Source organism: Falco peregrinus, chromosome 5, assembly GCF_023634155.1.
Source record: "Falco peregrinus isolate bFalPer1 chromosome 5, bFalPer1.pri, whole genome shotgun sequence".
NCBI classification, from domain to species: Eukaryota; Metazoa; Chordata; class Aves; order Falconiformes; family Falconidae; genus Falco; species Falco peregrinus.
The window spans coordinates 17,782,849-17,801,169 of record NC_073725.1 but is presented as its reverse complement, the minus strand read 5'-3'; the positions used below and the strand labels follow the sequence as shown (position 1 = coordinate 17,801,169).

The following is an 18,321-nucleotide window of genomic DNA, read 5'->3' as shown; positions in this document are numbered from 1 at the left end:
ATTTGACAAATTTTGGTCAATGCTTGGACTGAAGATTGAAGAACCTGACAGCACAGTGTTTATTAGATGTTCAAAAGTCCTGCTGGCATGGCAGCGGGTTGGACCATCCTGACATTTGGATAAAAAAACCCTAACCCACAAGCAGAGGAAAGGCTTTTTCATGTCTCGTTATCTTGCAGCAAAAATGGGCAAGAAAATCCATTTGTCTCCTGCATCTTGTCTATATGCCTCTATATATTTGTTTCAAAATTCAAATTTTCATCAAAAAGCTCATCATAGGGTGGTGCTGGTTGGGAGTCCTGCTTGCTGCACAAAACCTCCATGCCGTCCTCGAAGAGCAGTCTGCCTTTCTAGCTCCCTGGTGCTCAGCCTGCTCGCTGGCCCCAGGCGGTGAGCCACAGTCGGGTCTGCTGGGCTGGGGCCAGCGGGGTGCCTGCGGGGCCACCACAGCCCCTGGCCCTGAGCCTGCCTCCGCTGCCTCAGCAGCAGCAGTGCTGCTTCTGGGTGAAATGTGAGTTTCAGGTTTCATGGGGTGCTCTTAGGCCCGAGATAAAATGGCATGGCTGGGGCTTCCTTTCAACAGGAGCTGCGGTGCTGGCTGGCGAACGTGCATTTGATGGGCCACATGTGGCTCCCGGGTGCATCTGGTGCTGCTGCACGTGGTGCTCAGTGAAAACCCCCAGCAAGGCTGAAGCATGGCAGCCAAATGTGTCCTTGCCTCCTTCCCTCCGCTCTGTACTGCACCATGGGGCAGGGAGGGAGGGCCAAAAGCAGCAGAGGAGACAGTGCCGAGCACCTCGAGCCTCCTCCCTGCTGAAAAAAAGGAGCTTCCTAAAGACAACAAACTGGTGTTGCAATATTCCTTGCAAATCCCAGGATGTTTAAGGTGCTCTCAAGATGGTTGAATATCGGGCTGATGATACTTTAATGCCTGTGGTCAGAAAGGTCAGATGTTTTCAGCTGAAGATGATAGGCTGATCATATGGATGAGTGGAAAGTGAGCCATGAAAGACCTGGACCAGAAGAGTTTTTTAGGTGTTTAGTGAGAGGTAAAAGTAATTCCCTCTCCCTAGGGCAGAGGAGCTCATGGATGCAATTACCAGTGGTGAGTATGTGGCAGTGTGCCAGCTCAGTTTGGGCAGGCTGGCATGCTGCCACATGGAAGAGGGTTAGCCTGTCAGCGAGTCTGCAGGTTGCATCCCAGGATGTGCAAGTGTCCAGCGAGGTGCCTGGTGGAGCAGTCACCCATGTACCTACATGACCTGAAAGAGGTATCACTTTGCTTTGTATGTGCACACTTCCATGGGACAATAGAAGCCAAGAGAAAAAAAAAAATAGGAAGAAAAAAAGGAAAGCAGAAAGCGTTATGAGGTTTCTGGTTAGTCTGGCCCAGTACTAAATGAAAAACCATGGTAAAATATTCATTATTTGTGGGAAGTTATAGTTATATCATGCTTTAACAGGGAAAAGAGGGAAAACGGTATTCTTGGACGCTGTTGAAAACAGGCTGACATCCCTACTGCTGTTGTCTGTGGTTCCTGCATCCCCCAGGTGCTCTTGGTACACAGAAGCTGCAATGATTCCCATGGAGCTGTACTGGGTCCTTTGGAGCCCGGCCAATTCATGCCAAGTTTTTCGTACTGTTCATGTAACTTGCAGATCTAAGGCTTCATTTCTGATGAACCTGCTGCATGAAAAGCAGTGTATCAATGGTGGTGTGAAGATTGCTTTGCTGCTGGGGAAGTTCACAGAGAGTTGCTTACTCTGGCTTGCACACCCTGGGCTGACCCAGGGCACACCCACTTCACATCTCTGAAGCTACAGCAGATGCTTCATGCTTTAGAGTTCATTCATGCTTTGCCAAAAGACCACATCCAGGCTCTAATGATAATAGACTTTTAGTGCAATTATTTCAGTTCCAGAATATAACTCCACGTTGGTGGTTGATGTGGTTCTTCCTCATGCCTTGTAGGTGGGGAGAGATGGGGAGAAAGAAGAAGAAACACACAACAGGTTCCTTTATTTAGGGTTGTACTGTGAATTAACATTGAGGCAGGTTCCTAGTGATGGACCTGAGACAGAGGTGCAGTCACTGGTGGAGCTCAATGATGCCCGTCCACTCTGCCCTCAGCCCTCCCCCCCGACAGAGGGCTGAGCATCCTCAGTTGAGGTCAGTCTGTGGCCATCAGCATTCCCAAGGTTGAATACTGACACGGTGGTAATTGGATCTCATCAGGCTGCTCACAAAGGAGTTCTTCTTTGTAGCAGTTATCACTGGGGGGGACAAGATGGGACACACACACACCCCCCCCCATCAAACCTGAGGCAGGGCATTAAAGTAAGTGCTGATAAGTTGGCAGATGCTGCCGGATCAATGGCCGTATCATGGCAGGGAAAGCAGTGACAGCCCTCTCGGAGCCATCAGTCACTGTTGTTTTGGGTAAATGCCAGCAAACAGAGCGAGAGGGGAGGTGGGGGAGGGAGACACCAGCCTGCTGGGCCACTTTTAATTACTTCAGGTCACATCAGACAGAGAACTGCCCACCGTGATAGATCAGTCCCGCTCAGAGGGCTTGCACGCAACCCGGGGTAGCAATCAGGACTTATGTTCACGCAGCCCCTTTTATCCAGAAAAAAAACACCACAACTCAAAGCACTGCCACAGCCAAGTGACAGGCAGAAGCATATTGTGCACATCTATGCGTCCCCGTGCCGTGCAGGGCTCCCCTGGGCTGGAGCGGCGAGGGGCATCTGTCTGACAGCGCGCGCAGTGGCACTACACAACTTTCCGGGCAAGAGGGAGGGGAGGCTCGGCTCGATGGTGTGATGGCTTCCCTGGACAGGAGCCAGAGCATTAGCACATCTGAGGTAGGGCTCATGTGTCTCCACATGGTTCAAATTGTTTGTCACAGCCTCCGGAAGGGGATCTTGCCGTCGCCTCACTATTTTTCTCCTTAGCAGTCGCCCTCTTCGAAGTCATCAGTGGGGCTTGTGGCAGCATAAGTGCTCTGCGAAGCTTAATTTATGTGGGGGCTTTTGCACCAGCAGCAAGGTGTTGTTGGGGGAATCATCGCTGCCTTTCTGTATTTCGCTGCCGCTATGAATTCCTTACAAGTTCTTAAAAAAAAATAATAAATAAAATACTGCCCCCATATGAGTAGCTTTATGGCTGAATTCGTCACTGCCATATATGAAACTCATACAAGCCTTGGTTTCTTCACACACAGCAGTCTCCTGTTGACTTCACTGGGAACTGCATTTGCATTCAGGTTGCAAGGTCAGGTTGTTAATTATGCAAACTCACCTGGGCCTCCTGAGCTCAGCACAAATTCAAATGGACGTGCCCTGATGAAACTATGTCCTGCATTGCCCTGCCATAGATTCCAAAACACTACTTTCCCTGGTGGAAACAGCATTTGGTGCTTCTAGAAGACTCTGTTGGTGTGTGGCTCCCCTTACTTTCTTCTCAGTGACGATCCTGATGTGAGGGCTTCTGTCCCTGCCTCTCTGCTTCTCCTTCAGCAAAGCTGATCTGATTGCTTGTGCCTCTGGGCTTTTGACTGTATCAGTGACCTGATCCAGGCTCAAATAATAAAAAAAAGGCAGGGCTGGTTTTACAGCGTAAACAATTTTACCCAGAGATCATGCAGAGATGCAAAAAAACAGAGGGAAGAAGGGTAAAAATTATTTAAACCGAAATTTTCCACCATAATGTTAAATTGCAGCGGGAATCAAAATTAAAGGGCTCATCAGCCATGCCAATGCAGACTAGCAGAATTAGGCATTGTTTCTGTTTCAAATCAAAGGTGTGTATAGTCCAGGGGTACCAGTCCAGCTTATATAAAGGAGAAGCCTTCATTATAAATCCAAGAGGCCACTTTAATGAGCTGGTTTAATCTGACGTAGTTTGACTAATTGTGAAGAATTTGGCACAGGCGCTGCCGTGCTGCCTGGGCGATGCTATGTGGCAGTGTGCTGTACCCCCCACAGCACCCGCGTGCCCCTGGGTGCCAGTGCCTTGTGTGGCCGTGTGCCCCACAGCTGCTGCAGGGGTGCCTGGACCAGCAGCCTTCTCACTTGCCCCATTTGACTGGGGTGGTTTTATCTGCTCTCCCTATTCTCCTCGTTTTCTCCAGCTGGCTGGCTCCAGCTAATAGCTTTGGATAGAGGGGTTTCAGGAGTGGGCAGCTCGTTCCTGAAACATAGCAGCTCTGAATTACTACCAACATGACATTCTCTCACCTGAGTTGTGGAGTTTTCCTCCTGTGATATTCCTAACAGTGTCTTCTTGTGCTACTCTATCATGCAGGGGGACAGCCTTTCTGCTATAAACACACTGGTTCCCCCTGTCCCCAAACACCTTTTAACTCCAACAAGGTTGAAGCTCATAATTCATTTTTTTCTTAGGCTGTCAGGCTGGTGCAAACAGAGCGATAGAAAAAGAAGAAATTTTAGTGCCCCCCTAGACTTCCCGTGTAACTTCAGGATGGTTATTGTAATGGCAGAGCTGAACTAATACAGTAGAAAAGTTGTTTTCAAATATTCATTGTTTTCGTTGAATTATTTGCATTCAAATGTTCCAAATGGTTACTGCTCAACAACAACTCATTCTTCATTTACTTATTTGTTTGCTATTTGAACATCTACCTAAAGGGACTTTTCTGGCACAAATATTAGGGGAATGGCTGTTCTTTGTAACAATGCCCCTGTTCAGCTGCAAGCAGAAGTATTTGAGCATGTTCCTCGTTGTTTGCCAACTGCTCTTCTTCATCTGTTATTGCTATTACTGCTATGGCTATGGAGTCAGAAGGTGTCAGGCAGGATACAATCACTGCATGTCTGACCTGGGTCAGAGCCGTTCTGACCTGCTGAGTTAGGTGATGTTCTGAATCAGGATCTAGAAGGCATTATACAACTGTAGGGGAAGAAGGATCCGCTGTGAAGATCTCCCAGGTGAGAACTCACCTGCTTGTACAGGTTCCAACATCAGACCAGGGCAAAGACTTGATACCAATTGGTGGGAAGAATACTTAGGGGAAGAAGAGCATGTACAAGCAATCACAGATACAAAGGCTAAAATCAAATTAATTAAGTCAAATCAGGGAAAAAAACCCTTAAAAATCAGCAATTGATATAAGTAGTCCTGGGGGTAAAAGAGGCTTGGAGGAGGAGGAGGGGAGATTGTTAGTGGATGCGAGGACACTGAGAAAGTGATTGGAGTCTTTCCAGTGGAATACAAATATTTTCCACTTGTGAGTTGAAAATTCACATAGGTACTCCAATCTGCAGGGTGTTCATCGGTTGTTGTCCCAGTTTCTCTGGTAAATTTATGCCACAAAAAACCCCAAAACATTTGTCATCCTTCTTTCTCACAGTCTCTGCCTCAGATAAGGGGGAAGGATGGCCTTCAGATTTTTCTCCTCTGCCCCCTCTCCTGTTCGCTGCAAGTGTCTGTCCAGCTTGGGGCTTCCGAAGATGCACATCTCTCTCCTTGCAGGGCACGAGACAGGCATTTCAGTCTTTGTGCTCTGGGCTGCCAGAGCCATAATATTTTTTCCAGAAGTGCTAAATTCTTTCCAAAAGTATTTAAAACAAGCAAACAACTTCTTTCTGCTGAGCGCTTTCTGTATTACATAGGACCAGTGGCAGCTTTTTAATGACAAATATTTCCTAAGGTTTCTGTTCACGCTTGGACACAGCAATTGCATACAGAAACTGCATTATGCATACATTGAACCATGCATAACAGCACCTGCTGCTGCTCCTGCTGCTCCTAAAGAGAGAGCAAGTAATCTCTTTAATTATTGGAGAAGAATTAAGGCTTTGATTTGTCTTATTGCAGAAACATAGGTATTTCCCCCCTGCAGGCTGGGGAGGAGAGGCTCTTTGCCTTCCTGTTCTGCTGCAAGAGGGGCATAAACCATCAGGTGGGTGGCCCCCGCTGGCAGCACCCGAAGGGTCCAGGCATCGACAAAGTACCCCTCCATTATCTATATGAGATTTGACACCCGTGGGTTTTATCCCACACTGGCAGCACTACGTGCAAGGCAGAGGGGCTGGTTTGCTCCCTGGAGCTGCAGTGGAAGTGATTCCCTCAGGTGCCATGGGTGGCAGAGGGGGACAGGCGGAGGGCAGAGTTAGGCTCTCTCTGGGAGCAAGGCAAATGCAAATGGCAGCAGGATTGTCTGGGCGCTGCTGGAGCCCGCTTGTCTGCAGGCGTGGTGCACGTTCTGGGCGCACCGGGGAACCACAGGACCACCGGCGCGTCGGCTGTCTCCAGCAAAGTGATGGGCTTGTCATCAAGCCAGCACATCTGCTTCTTTTGCCTGGGAGGAAGAGGTGGTGAATCAGGGCTAGAAAATAATCATGGGGTAGTTGTCTTGATAAGGATGTTGTAGCATGTTATTAGGAGGACCTTGCTGGCCACAGGCTGCAAAGTCAAGCTCTGAGGGGGGGCGCAGGGAGTTAGAGGAGCTCTTGCAGGACTTGAGAGGGTCTGTTGCTAGTCGTCGTCCCCTCCCCCCAGTTAAAGCTGGACCTGCCTGGGCTGTACTGGTCTCCTCTCAAATACTATCAACATTTGGTTAGCCTCCTTTTCTCAACTCGCCTCTCAATCTCTTTACTCCCCCCTTCCAGACCCTTGCCTCCTTGTCAGTGTTAAAGCAAGAGGAGTGCAGGCATGGAAGAGAGCAAAAAAGATCCTTTCCATCCTTTCAGCTCCCCGCTGCCCTCCCCTCCCTCCCTCCCTTCCCACAAAGGAGCTGCAAGTATTCCTCTGCACCACAAAAAGGACCTGCCAAAGGGTCTAGGACAGAAAGGGTTAAACTCAGACAAGCACTAGCTCCAACACAGTTAATCCATATAAAGCTCATGGATTTCTCTGCAGTGATCTTTGTGGTTGTCATTTGCATTTTTTTCCTTTTGTGAAATCTTTTCTTCTTTCCTTTTACACTCGTATGCATGCAGAAATTAGCATATTGTACCGAGAGTGGGAGATGTAAGAAGCCGACCCCCTGCTGTTCAGCGGATTGTGCAATCTGCAGGCGGCATCAATTTTTCAGCAGTTTTCTCATTTCTCATTACAGTCAGGGCACCGCACAGCTCCCGATTCAACACAATCCCTAGTGGTCCTACAGACAAGCATATGGGCTGTCGAATATCCGTACTGCTACTTTCATAGCATTAATATCCTTGTTTATGCTTCCACCGTAATTAATCCTGGTATTAATATAGTTTGGGCTTAGCTTTACTAATTATGTATGGGCTAGCAGGATAATTGTGTCAGCAGACTCTGGCGCTGCTACTTGACAGCAGTTTGCTAACCTTAGGAATGGCGCATAAACACTTTGGCCGATCCTGCCTTGGAAACAAGGAAGGCGAAGAGACGAGGAGGAGGGTGGATATGGCGAATCTATGTCTGATAACTATAAATAGTGTTTTTAAAATAGGGAAATTTCACAAGCACAATAAAGTTGTCCTCGGGTATCAAACTCCATGGTTGTCATAGTGATGTGTGCATTATTAAGAGGGTGTTGTTCACTCTGGCATCTAATCTTATAATGAGGACAGCTCATTATCGGCCCAACGAGAGGTGCTTTCCCCACTGACCGCATTGCAGCTTGGTGGGTGCTTGGGGCTGAGAGGAACTTTTTCCCCGTGCTCCTTCCTTGCCCTCCATCCCACCCCACCCCGAATAACCTCGGCTAGCTCTCAGTGTGGCGCACCGCTGTGCAGGACTGATGGACAGCCAGCGCTAGGCAAGCCATCTCCTGATTTTCCTGGGGTTTTGAGCGTGCCTGTGACTTTAATGGGTACAAAAAATTACGCTCTGGCCACTTTAGTCTCTTAGGCTCTCCATGGCCCTCGTGTTCATTAACATTGCAGACTGGGAGTTTAAAACGAGCCGTTGGTTTGCTTTTATTTCTGCACCTGTTTCTGCTGCCTGACTGTTCCCAGCAAATATCCTTTGCGGGGTCAATGATGCCCCTTCGCGCCAGGCGCATGGCTTAATGGAACTTCCTTTGCTTATCATTAGCCACTTTGCATTTTTATAGAGCACTATTAAGCAGGATGCAGGCTTGCTTTTAATTCCCTTCTGAGGTTTGTACACAGCGGTCGCATCCCTCCCCCGCTCCCCAAACAATCCAATTATCACAGTTTGTCACACAGGCGCGGGTGACCCACTCACCACCTGCTCCGCTGGCGGGCCCAATCCTCTGGGATGGCAGCCAGGCATGGGAGTTTGAGTTTTGCCTCAGTGGGACCCTTTACATGGCTTTAAAAATCATATATCTGCTTTTGTCGGCAAAACCAAATCCAGACCTGAAATCAGCTGTGAAATTGCATTGTTTGAAGATCTGGGATATGAAAATGGCTTAAAAGAATGTCGTTCTTCTCTCTCCCCCTCTTTTTTTTTTTCTCTCTCTTTTTTTTTTTTTTTTTTTTTTTTTTTTTTTACCCCAGAAATGGATTGATGTCTAGACAGGCAACCTGTGTATTGTTCCAGCCAAGTTCGGTGAACCTGGCAACATAAGGATTGCTAAAACACAGAACCAGTCCTAACACCAGGAATGTTCTCCCAGGTCTCCTTCCCCCCAGGCAGAGACTGCAGTTAGACATGACAGAGCTGTGTGCTCTCCATGCCCTCAGACCCTGGCATTTTCTTTGCCCAGCAGCAGGGCTTTGGGAAGGGTAGAGCCCGGTCTGAGAGGCAAACGCGTAGCCTCACGGACAGCATGGCACTGGGCTCATGTGCCCTAAGAGCTGCTGAATCCACAGCTTGGGTGATTCGCCGAGGGTGAGCTGTGATCTGCACAACAAAGAGACAGATCATCTAAGTTCTCCACTAAGCATTAACAAGAGATCTCTTCTTAGAGAGACTTCTGTGTGTTTACAATATGCGTAGGGCTTCTCCATGGCTTCCTTCCAGTTGTGTTTTCTTTTTTCTTTTGGCCATTGTATTTTAACTGAAAGTACTGGTGTCCCTCCAGTAAGAGTTTCATACTGTATGTTCTCTTTGTCACACAAAAATCAAAGGGAATTTTGCAGGTGGCTGGGATAAATAAATAAAACAAGGGGCTGGCAGAGGCCCTCAAGGTATAGCTAGAAGGTCCTGGATTACTCTGTCAGTCCACAGGAGAAATCCTCCGGCCCCAAAGCAGTCATCTCCAAGGAAAATCTTTGTGTTTATGTTTTTAGAGTCCAGAGGGGATTTGGATGGACTGTGGAACTGTATGAACTGTTTACCTTTCCACCAAATTCCAAAATTCCAAATTCTGAGATCCAGATCATCTGAAAGTTATGTGGTGTTTAAATGCTGGACATTCTTTTCAGTTCCATGTTGTTTGAAGGCCGAGAGTCGGTAACAGGGAGCAAAATAAGAGAAATGTTTTAAATATGTGTGACTAGTAAATGGATTGACATTTTGTCTTGTATTTCAAAAGGCTTTTTCTACTGGGAAATTAGTCTCTACTCATAGCGTTGTGATAATCCGCTTATAGTCCAGTTCATCAATATCTTAAGTACCCACATGCTTTTCCTCTACAACAAAGTAACTTTGTCATTTACGTGCTGGTTGTCAACCATCTCAAGTGAATTGCCGAGCAGAATATGGGTGAGTTTTAGCCAGCTGTGCATACTTTAATAGCATAGACTAGACAGGGCTATCAGTAAATATATTTTCCAGTTACCAGGAGCTTGTTAGACCCCTCGGAGTACAACTACATTGCTCTCTACCCTCAGGAACTTGCAAGCAGACACTGTAGGGGAAGGAAGAGGCTTGGAGGAACATAGGCAACAGCATGAGTGGCTGCTCAGCAAAGGTCCTTTGGTAGGATGGAGAGGAAACAAATTGACAGGATAAGTGATAAGCATCTTTTGTTTGTTTCATTCTTGATCAGCTACATCAGCCTGCAAACTTGGTCCTTTTGGATTCCCTGAAATAGTGGAACAAGTAAGTCCTCAGTTTTTCATGCTGGTAACTCAAATATGACAGAAACTGCTCAGATTGCTGTGTTTTGAGTAGAAATGGGGAGGATGAATCTACTGATAACTAAAATACAACCTGAGACCCAGAAAGTGCCTAAACTGCTGACAGGCAGAAGCTGAGAGAGCGTATCAGGGAAAGGTCATTGTTCAGAAACCCTGTTTCTGTTCTTTCTAAACATCTGCTTCTGACCACTGTCCGAGAGGCTACTGGGCTAGACAAACCCTTGTTCTGATGCATTATGATCTTTCTTAATCCATTTTAGGATGTACTGTTGCATTCCCACTGCTTTCTGGCTTTGTGGCATTCCCTCTGCTGCAGGTAGCACTGCAGATGCCCAAGCAGAGATCAAGGCCCTTGCTCTCCAGCTCTGTGAGTCAAGAGGATGAAAATTCATTTCATCCCCCGTGGGGACAAATAACTAATGAGGAATGCCGCTAAGAGCTTGCCCTGTTACTCTAGGGTCTTGTAAAGGAATCCTAGGAAACTGGGGTGAGTATTAGCTTGCTTTCCATCACTGCCCTGGGTTACTACAAGGGAGACACAGGGGAGGAGAAACAAATGGAGCATGGGATTTTTTATTAGCGCATGAGGGCTGAAACTACTACTCATGGTGTATAGTTTGAGTCAGTGAAGATCTAGGTTACCTGCTGCACCTATATTCACCATTCATAAATATCTGACAGCAATTACACTTAGTGATGCCGTTGGAAATCAGAATTGTTATGTCCTCCCTGAGTTTGTAAAAGGATCTTTTCAACTTTAAAAGCCCGAATTAGCAAACCAATTGTTCATATGCGTTATTTTAAACACTTGCTTTAATCCAGCCCCATTCCTCTAAGCGTACCTCAAGCTGAACAAGTAGGAGAGTGTTTTGCTCAGCTGGACCTGGGTGAGTTTTCTAAGCACTGTTAGGAATCGAACAGCTGGACTTATTTTAATATATCCAGGACTGTCATGTCTTTGTAAGGAATCCGGACTCTGTTAAAGTGCTGGTTAATGAAGTCAGTTGTAGGAGGAGAATTCCAATTTTTGAGCAGTTTCTGAGTTTTTCCATTTGTTTTCATTCCTCCCTTCCAACTTGGTGATGGTGGTGGATGAGGAGGTGCCCAGCTGGGAAATGGAAGGGCAGCCAGGTTATTGGGTTATTGACTCCTGTCCAGAGCTGTGGATGACCCCGAGTTTTCCTTCCCAAGGGCCTAGCAGAAGGTAAGCAGGGCTGCTCAGCACCCCATTTAGCAATATATAGTTTGCCCTTTTTTGATGTACACTGAATAGGTGAGCTCACCCACCTTTTTTTTTCACCACTACACGACAAGATTTGTCATACAGCAGGAGTTAATCAAGTCTGTGGCAGCACCCCAGTATTTTCTCTCTCATGGAACTTTTCTCATGGAAGGTAATTTGCCTTAAAGCATTTGTGCTTCAGCAAAGCGGGGAAGTCACCAAAAATGTCCCTTCGGCAATTCCTGCTCTAAGCATCTGGACCCTTTTCAGGTGATGTCAGTAAGGGTAGCGAGGGCCTGGGTACCACTTTATCCTTTGGTCTCTGTGGCACAGAAGGCTCTTGGTGATGAGGACCCACTCCTGCACAAGCCCCCAGTTGTGCCAGGGGTGAACTGAGAGATCTGGTCTTTCACTCCAAAGAGAAGAGGTCAAGACGGAAGAAGCAGGTCTCTGATGAATTGCATGCTAAAGGAGATCCACATTCTGCCAGTTGCGTGATTATATGCTGGGACATGATTTTTTAATGGAGAGGAAAACCAGACATTTTGACAGGACTGAGTTTTGCTCAGGGCTATCTATGTGCTGCTCTCACTGAAGATTCTTGGCCAAATTTGACCCTGGTTTAAGAAGACACAAGTCTGCTGGGGCGTGATGGAGCCGGGTTTGATACTGAGGTGCAGCTGAAGACAAATATTGCATGCTGTCTCCTGTCAGAGCAGCGTGAGGAGCCCTGTGAGAACCTGGTTATGAAATACGACTGCTGCCCTGTGCTTGTTTGGCTGGTGAGTATGCAGATTTAAAGAAAAAAGTTGTGGTTCTCCAATTGATCTTGAATTCCAGGGCTCTTCTTTTAAGCTTGTCTTGTTGAATACACTCCCTGTGAATAAACTGTTATTGGGGATTTACCTGTTCTGAGCATCAGAAAATCTCGAAGAATGTTTAACTTTCATGGGCATAGCATTTTTTGAAATATAAGTAAACAGAGAAAGAAAGGAAAAAATACCAAATGGAGTAATCTGTAATAGCATTTCACCTCCTCCAATACAAGAGGAGAAAAACTTCACAAAGTTCTTGGATGGGGATCTTACCAGAAGGAATCATGCCAGTGCAGGATGACATTTTCTTCCCTTTGGGGATGGTGCTAGATAGAGCTTTGGAAAGCACTAGTGCTCTAGGTGCTGCAGCATTGTCATCATAGAGTTATGGATGGAAATTCTTTCCCTTTGTTCAAAGGTACTTTTGTTTGAAATGCCTACACTGGTGCTGAATCATCTCTCTGGAAGACTTCAGTTCAAGGCTGAGGCTGTGTTGAAAGGGGCACTGTAGTTAGATGCAGGTGAGCTCAGCTGAACTGCAGAAGGGTAAATATCTCACCCATATTAGCACTTGGCCCATACTAGAGGGAAAGTTAGATTAGGTGATTTGATAATCAAATCTAACCAGCTTCTACTTTACTAATAGGAGACAGCAGGGTTGTGAGTTAATGCCAAAATGTCAACAATGACATCTTCCTCAGAAGACCTCAAGAAATACTGGAAAGAGGTTCTAGTTCCGCAGACTAGGTTTCACATACTCTGCACATGTGAGGCAGTCCCACTGAAGTCATAGCGGTCATTCTTGTATTTGGCCCAGATGTGTTTAGCTGCTTTGGTGGACTATAAGTGTAACATTATCATGAGATGGAGTTTGCATGCATTTCATGGAAGAAAAAATGGCCAAGTCCCTTATGACCTCAAAGAATGGGAAAGAGAATGGTTTGGGAATATGACCGGGCTCTTCCCCATGCAAGGGCTACTGTATAACGGTGCCAGCGAAGCCTCTCGCCAGCTCGTGTGGTAGTTACAGTTCTCTATAGGTAGTCCCACCTAACTGTTTCATTTAACTGACCTGAGCTAAAGGATCCTGCAATAATGGTACTGCGCAGTAACACCCTTCATTTATCCATTAAACTCACCGAATGTTGCCAGCTTCACCTTACTCAGCATGGCTTTGGTACCCTGTAGAGCTGTATGGGAAGCTCATTATATATATATATATATATATAATATAAACTATATAAGCTATATAAGCTATCATCTCCTGAGAGGTTCAAAAGGTCACTGGGCAGTGGCTAGTGGCTAGCTGCCAGCTATGGTAGCTAAACGAAGTCATTCTGTCTCTTCCAACAAAACTGACTCTACCACCTAATTCCCTCCATCACTGAGCAGCCAGTCACTGAAAATTAATTTAAGCCTTGCCTGTCTCTGCGGCGCCCAAAATGAAGGTGTAGAAGGCAAAGCTGTTCGCTACCATTGCACGTAGCAGCCTGTTTCCTCCTTGGTTTTGAGAGAGTGCTTCTTTGGGTTTTTTTAGGAAAAGTTAAATATGACAAAAGGGTGTGGAAAAAAATTGAAATCAAGCTGCGTGCAATGAACAAGGAAATAATTCTGAGAAACACAGCAATTTAGATATTAAAATCTTCTTTCTCCATGAGAAACCCCCCCACCATTAAATCAGGCTCAGGTACCTTTGCAGAAGATGATTGCCAGTTCAGGATCTGTTCAATGTGGAGAAGTACAAATGTACCATTTTTAATCATGATAAATAACTTCTCTTTTATCAAATCATCTCTGCTGGAAATAGTTTCACTCTGTGCTGTAACGATAATTTGCGCACTTATCATTTGGTACCTTCCCAAGACAAGCAGTCAGCCATGGGATGTAATTTAACAACTTATCAACCACAGGTTCATCCAGCCTTTTCCAGCCAAAAGGGCATTTCACACTATTTAAGAGACTTCACCATATATTGCCATCAATTTAAGATTTCACCAGCCCCTAGTCATTAAAATTTTCCACTCAGCACTTCACTTTATAACCCGGGGATGTGGCTGCTGAACAGCACCAGCAGGCCCACTGAATTATCTGCTCTGTGCAGGTGATGGGATAATTACCAAAAGGATGCAAATCACTAAGTATCAAAGGGAGCAATCATGATTAGCTGTACGTGTCATGTACAGAGGTTGGAAAGGCATGGTGAGGGAAAAAAAAGGGGTATCTGTGGCATGCTAATCCCCCTCCTTGTGTGCTTTCAGCTGGAGGTCTCTCTGGGGTTGTGTCTGTGGAGTGCTCGGGGGGGAGGGGGTCAGGTATCTGGCTCGGTGTGTTGCACACGCTGTCTCTGTTGAATCTGCAGTGGAGAGGCACGAAAGGTTAGCAAGGTCCCACATTTCACTTCCCTGCAAACGGGTGTGGCATGTCCAGGTCTGGAAGAGCCCTGGCTTCAAGGTCAGAGCGCATCTTCATGACTACCGCAAAGGTGTGTGCTATGTTGTTAAAGCCGGGTACGTGGGAGTTGTGTTCAAGAGGAGCAGGCAGTTATTTTGGTCCTAGCACATGAGACCATTAGTGCACAGGCTTTCCTTCATCTTGTGCATCTCCCTAAATCCCTCTGGGGCTTGCAGCAGACCAAGAACTGGCTCAGCAGCTCCTTTGCTGCTTTCTCTGGTTGCCCTCTGCCAGAGGCACCTGGAGAACTTGTCTGTTACTTGGCAAGGCAAGGGGAAAAGACCATGTGGAGAGGCAGACTCTTCCCAGTAAAGAAATCCATCCTGCAGAGTTATACGGGCTGGTGTTTTGTGGCAAAGGCAAGTAGATGTTGATGGAGGAGGATGGCAGGTGATGTCTTGGGGCTGACAGCAGGAGTGAGGTCTAGTGGATCTGCTGATGTATGTTAAGATCTGCTTGTGCTGTGCAGGAGCTGCAGACAGAGGCAGTTCACAAAGAGCCTGCAGGGAATTTACTGATGTCATCGTGGTGGTGGTGGCAGATATACAAGAAACTGGCTCTTGCCTTTACTCCGTGGTCAAAGACGTGAAATGGGATGACTGAGGAAATCCTTTTAAAAAGCTAAATTTTTAATAAGATTTTATTTATTTTTTTTTTAGATATTCTTCATTATTTGCAGCCTCTGCAAATTATGTCTCTGGGGGTGCAGTGCTAGGCACACCACTACACAACTCAGTACGGCTGGCAGGCGGCTAGCACGTAGCTGGTAACCCCCTTTTTAGAAAGTGCTCTTTGGTCCCTCCTTTGCATTATGATCACAGCCTGGCTGTGTGCTTGCTCTCCTGCTCTCATACCTCCTCCCTGGTGGAAGGATGGGGAATTGGCTGGTGCTACGGAGAGGATTTGCTAGAGGAGCACTGGGTGCAGGAGAGCGCTTCCCTGTGTTTAGGGTACAGTGCTTTGGGTGAATTGGCATGGGGTTTGGGATCCCCTCTCTGCTGAGAACACCTGCTTGTGGGAGTGTGAGTTCTGCTTGGATGGCAGGCTCAAGCCAAAAGAAGTTAGAGGGAGTACTGGATGGGACTTACCCACCTGAAGAAGGTTTTCCCTGTCCCAGATTTCTGCAGCAGTGACCTTAGGCTTCCATTACAGTCAGCATACACATAACAGGCTTGGGTCACAGAAACACAGTCACAGAAGGGTCAGGGTTGGAAGGGACCTCTAGAGGTCATCTCGTCCACCAACCTGCTAAAGGATTCTCTCAAGCAGGTTGAACACAGTCACATCCAGGTGGGTTTTGAATGTCTCCAGAGAAGGAGACTCCACAACCTCCCTGTGGCAGACTTCTGTGATGCAACGTGAATAGTGAGATGAGTCCTACTTATTCCCATTGGGATAGATTTTATGAGACTGGGGACCACCCCGGCCTTTCCAGCAGCCTTACTCTGACAGCCCTACCAGTTCTTACCAGCCTTGTTGTTATTTTAAAAAAAAGCACCAGTGCAGTGCTTTCTGGCCTCCTGACAAACCCAATCAAGCCTGGCTGGCTATTGGAGCCATAGATGATTCCCCAAACGTCTGCTAAAGCCTCACTGCAGCATCCCCTACTCCTCCCAGGACCTGCACTACCCAGGAAGGCTGCTTCCTTCCTCTTCCTGCACATTAAAATGAATTCTAGGTGTATTTTTTCCAGTCATTTTTAATATCGGGGTGACTTTTGAGCAGATCATTGTGCATGGTAACTCATCCAGACCTGTTAAAGCAAAAGCTTACAGTGCATCACAATCTAATTAAAAAAGTTGCAGGATTCCCAAGCCTCCTACCGCTGCTGTGGTGCGGGAAGGCATGCAGAACTGAGAGCTGAACTGCCTGGTGGCACGCAGCACCCATGTCCCCAGGGTCCCCAGCACCTCTTTTAGTCATGGCGTCGGCTTTTTTCCTCGGTGCACCTCACCTCTCTTAAGGCTCTGCCGCCTCACACGTAAGCAGTGCCTGGTGTTTTTACAGTTGGGTACAAGCTGTAGCAATCAAGGAGGGGGTGAGTAAGAGGGCTGGCCGTGCTCCAGCTGTTTGCCACTGGCACACACTAACATGCTGATTTGGGGACCGTCTGACTGTTTGCTGCCATTGCCCTCTGTGGTGACATTTACTGCTGGGTGCTGGAAGATGTGTGGGCTAAAGCGCCGCCTCACCAGAGTCCAGCGAGTCCCTTTCATTGTTTTGCTAGCCAACAAAGCGACCCTGCCATTGAATTGGTAAAATGCCGCTCACCTGCTTGAGAAAGCAGGAAAAGCCCAACTACCAACTGTAATGAGTATATTCCTGGGTTTACACCTGTGTAAACATGAGAAGTGAGACCAGGCTTCGTGTGACAGTGCTGGGAGAAAAGTTATGGCTGAGAGAAGACTTTAAAAAGATGGCGATGAGAACAGTGCTCTGCCTTTGCAGCCAGGATCATTATCTCTCATTGCCGTAACTTTAGGGTAGGCTGCTCGCATCTGTGTAGCTATTCATCTTCCAGATGGCTTACAGGTGCTATACAGGACTGGCATTAATGTCTGCTTGCATAAGGTATTAGGGAAGGAACATTTACTTGAAAAAAGAACAAAAACAACTTCTCAAAATGCAGGATGACTCTGCTGCCACGTTATTAAAATGCAGAGATTGGTCAGTGGATTTTTTGAGCCAGAACCAGATTTTCAAACGCTGTTCACTGAAGAAGGGGGCTAGGCTTTGAGGAGGTGCCCCTTCTCACCTGGGTAGGTAACCTCCGGGGCAGGGTCTTCGCCAACACTGGGCACTTTGCATCACTTGGGGGGCTCCTCGCAGCCAGAGTGTCTGTTTTACAGACGCTAGTGGGTATTTTTGAAGTCTGATCTCAATTGTATGTCTTCTTAAAATACGTCTGTGGTGTTCTTCGGTGAGGTGTGGAGACCTGGGGACATCGCTGGAGAGCCTGGGGGAAGGCTCTCCACTGAGCACAGCTTCCCCAGCCCGGAGGCTCTCCCCATGCTTTTTGTCCGCCCATGTGAATGAGGATATTGTTGCACAAGCTCGCGGTCCTGGGCTGTATTTTGGATTTGTAGAGGGGACTCCTGCTGACTACGCTGCAATGATGGTGTTCAGTCTTAGAGACTTTATGGGGGGAGTGTGTGTATTTTTTGCCAGAAGTCCTGCAGGAAACCTAGTGTTTTCTTGTGGCTCTCAGCCTCCTGGGAGCTGCGTTAGGACTCACGGACCTGCTCTGCTCCTGAGCGAGCACAGCGCAGGGCACTCCCTCCCACCTGCTCTGTGTTTAGTGTCCACTGAGCAGCTTTGTACGTGCAGTGGATGAGGCCCCCCTGTCCAGCCAGCCGCACTCGCCTCCACAGCCCAGGGCAGCTCAGCAGGGCAAGTCAGCGTGTCCCCCGGTGGCAGGAGACCCCGGGCTGCACCAGCACATCGCCTGTTTGTGGGTGGCAGCTGCGTGTGGAAAGGCTACAGCAACAGGGCATGCAGAGACATTTTCATTCTATAAAACCTCGCAGTTGCTGGCAATCAGTGAATTCGGGAACTTCACAAGCCAGAGGCTGCAGCCAGATCCCCATGTTTAATATCTGCCAGTGGGCCCAGTCTCCACGAATTTGTCTAATCCCATTTTTTAACTTTTTTATAATTCTGATCTTTGCAACATCCTGTGGTGATGCTTGCATCTTTACTTGTTTTAAACCTGATGTCTGAACATACCGTTGGATGGTCATTTCCCTTCCTGCCAAAGCCACTTGGCTTCACCTCATTCCTTCAAAGAGGACTCTGATGCAGCACCATAAATCATTATGGCCAGAAAATATCCTTTTGAATCCC

The 18,321-nt window shown here is 47.2% G+C and overlaps 1 protein-coding gene across 7 annotated transcripts in view; it reads left to right on the top strand.

Annotated features, from left to right (window-relative positions):
- KIAA1143 (KIAA1143 ortholog) overlaps nt 1-18,321 on the top strand; it is a 67,440-nt gene that overhangs the window by 38,014 nt on the left and 11,105 nt on the right. Inside the window, exon 4 of one of the 7 annotated variants that reach the window (XM_055804471.1) lies at nt 8,464-8,496. The exons of the other annotated variants lie outside the window; for them this stretch is intronic. Within the exon in view, the coding sequence (XP_055660446.1) occupies nt 8,464-8,481 (18 nt within the window). The 3' untranslated portion in view covers nt 8,482-8,496. Of the gene's footprint in view, nt 1-8,463; nt 8,497-18,321 lie in introns of those variants that run through there. 7 annotated transcript variants of the gene reach the window in all.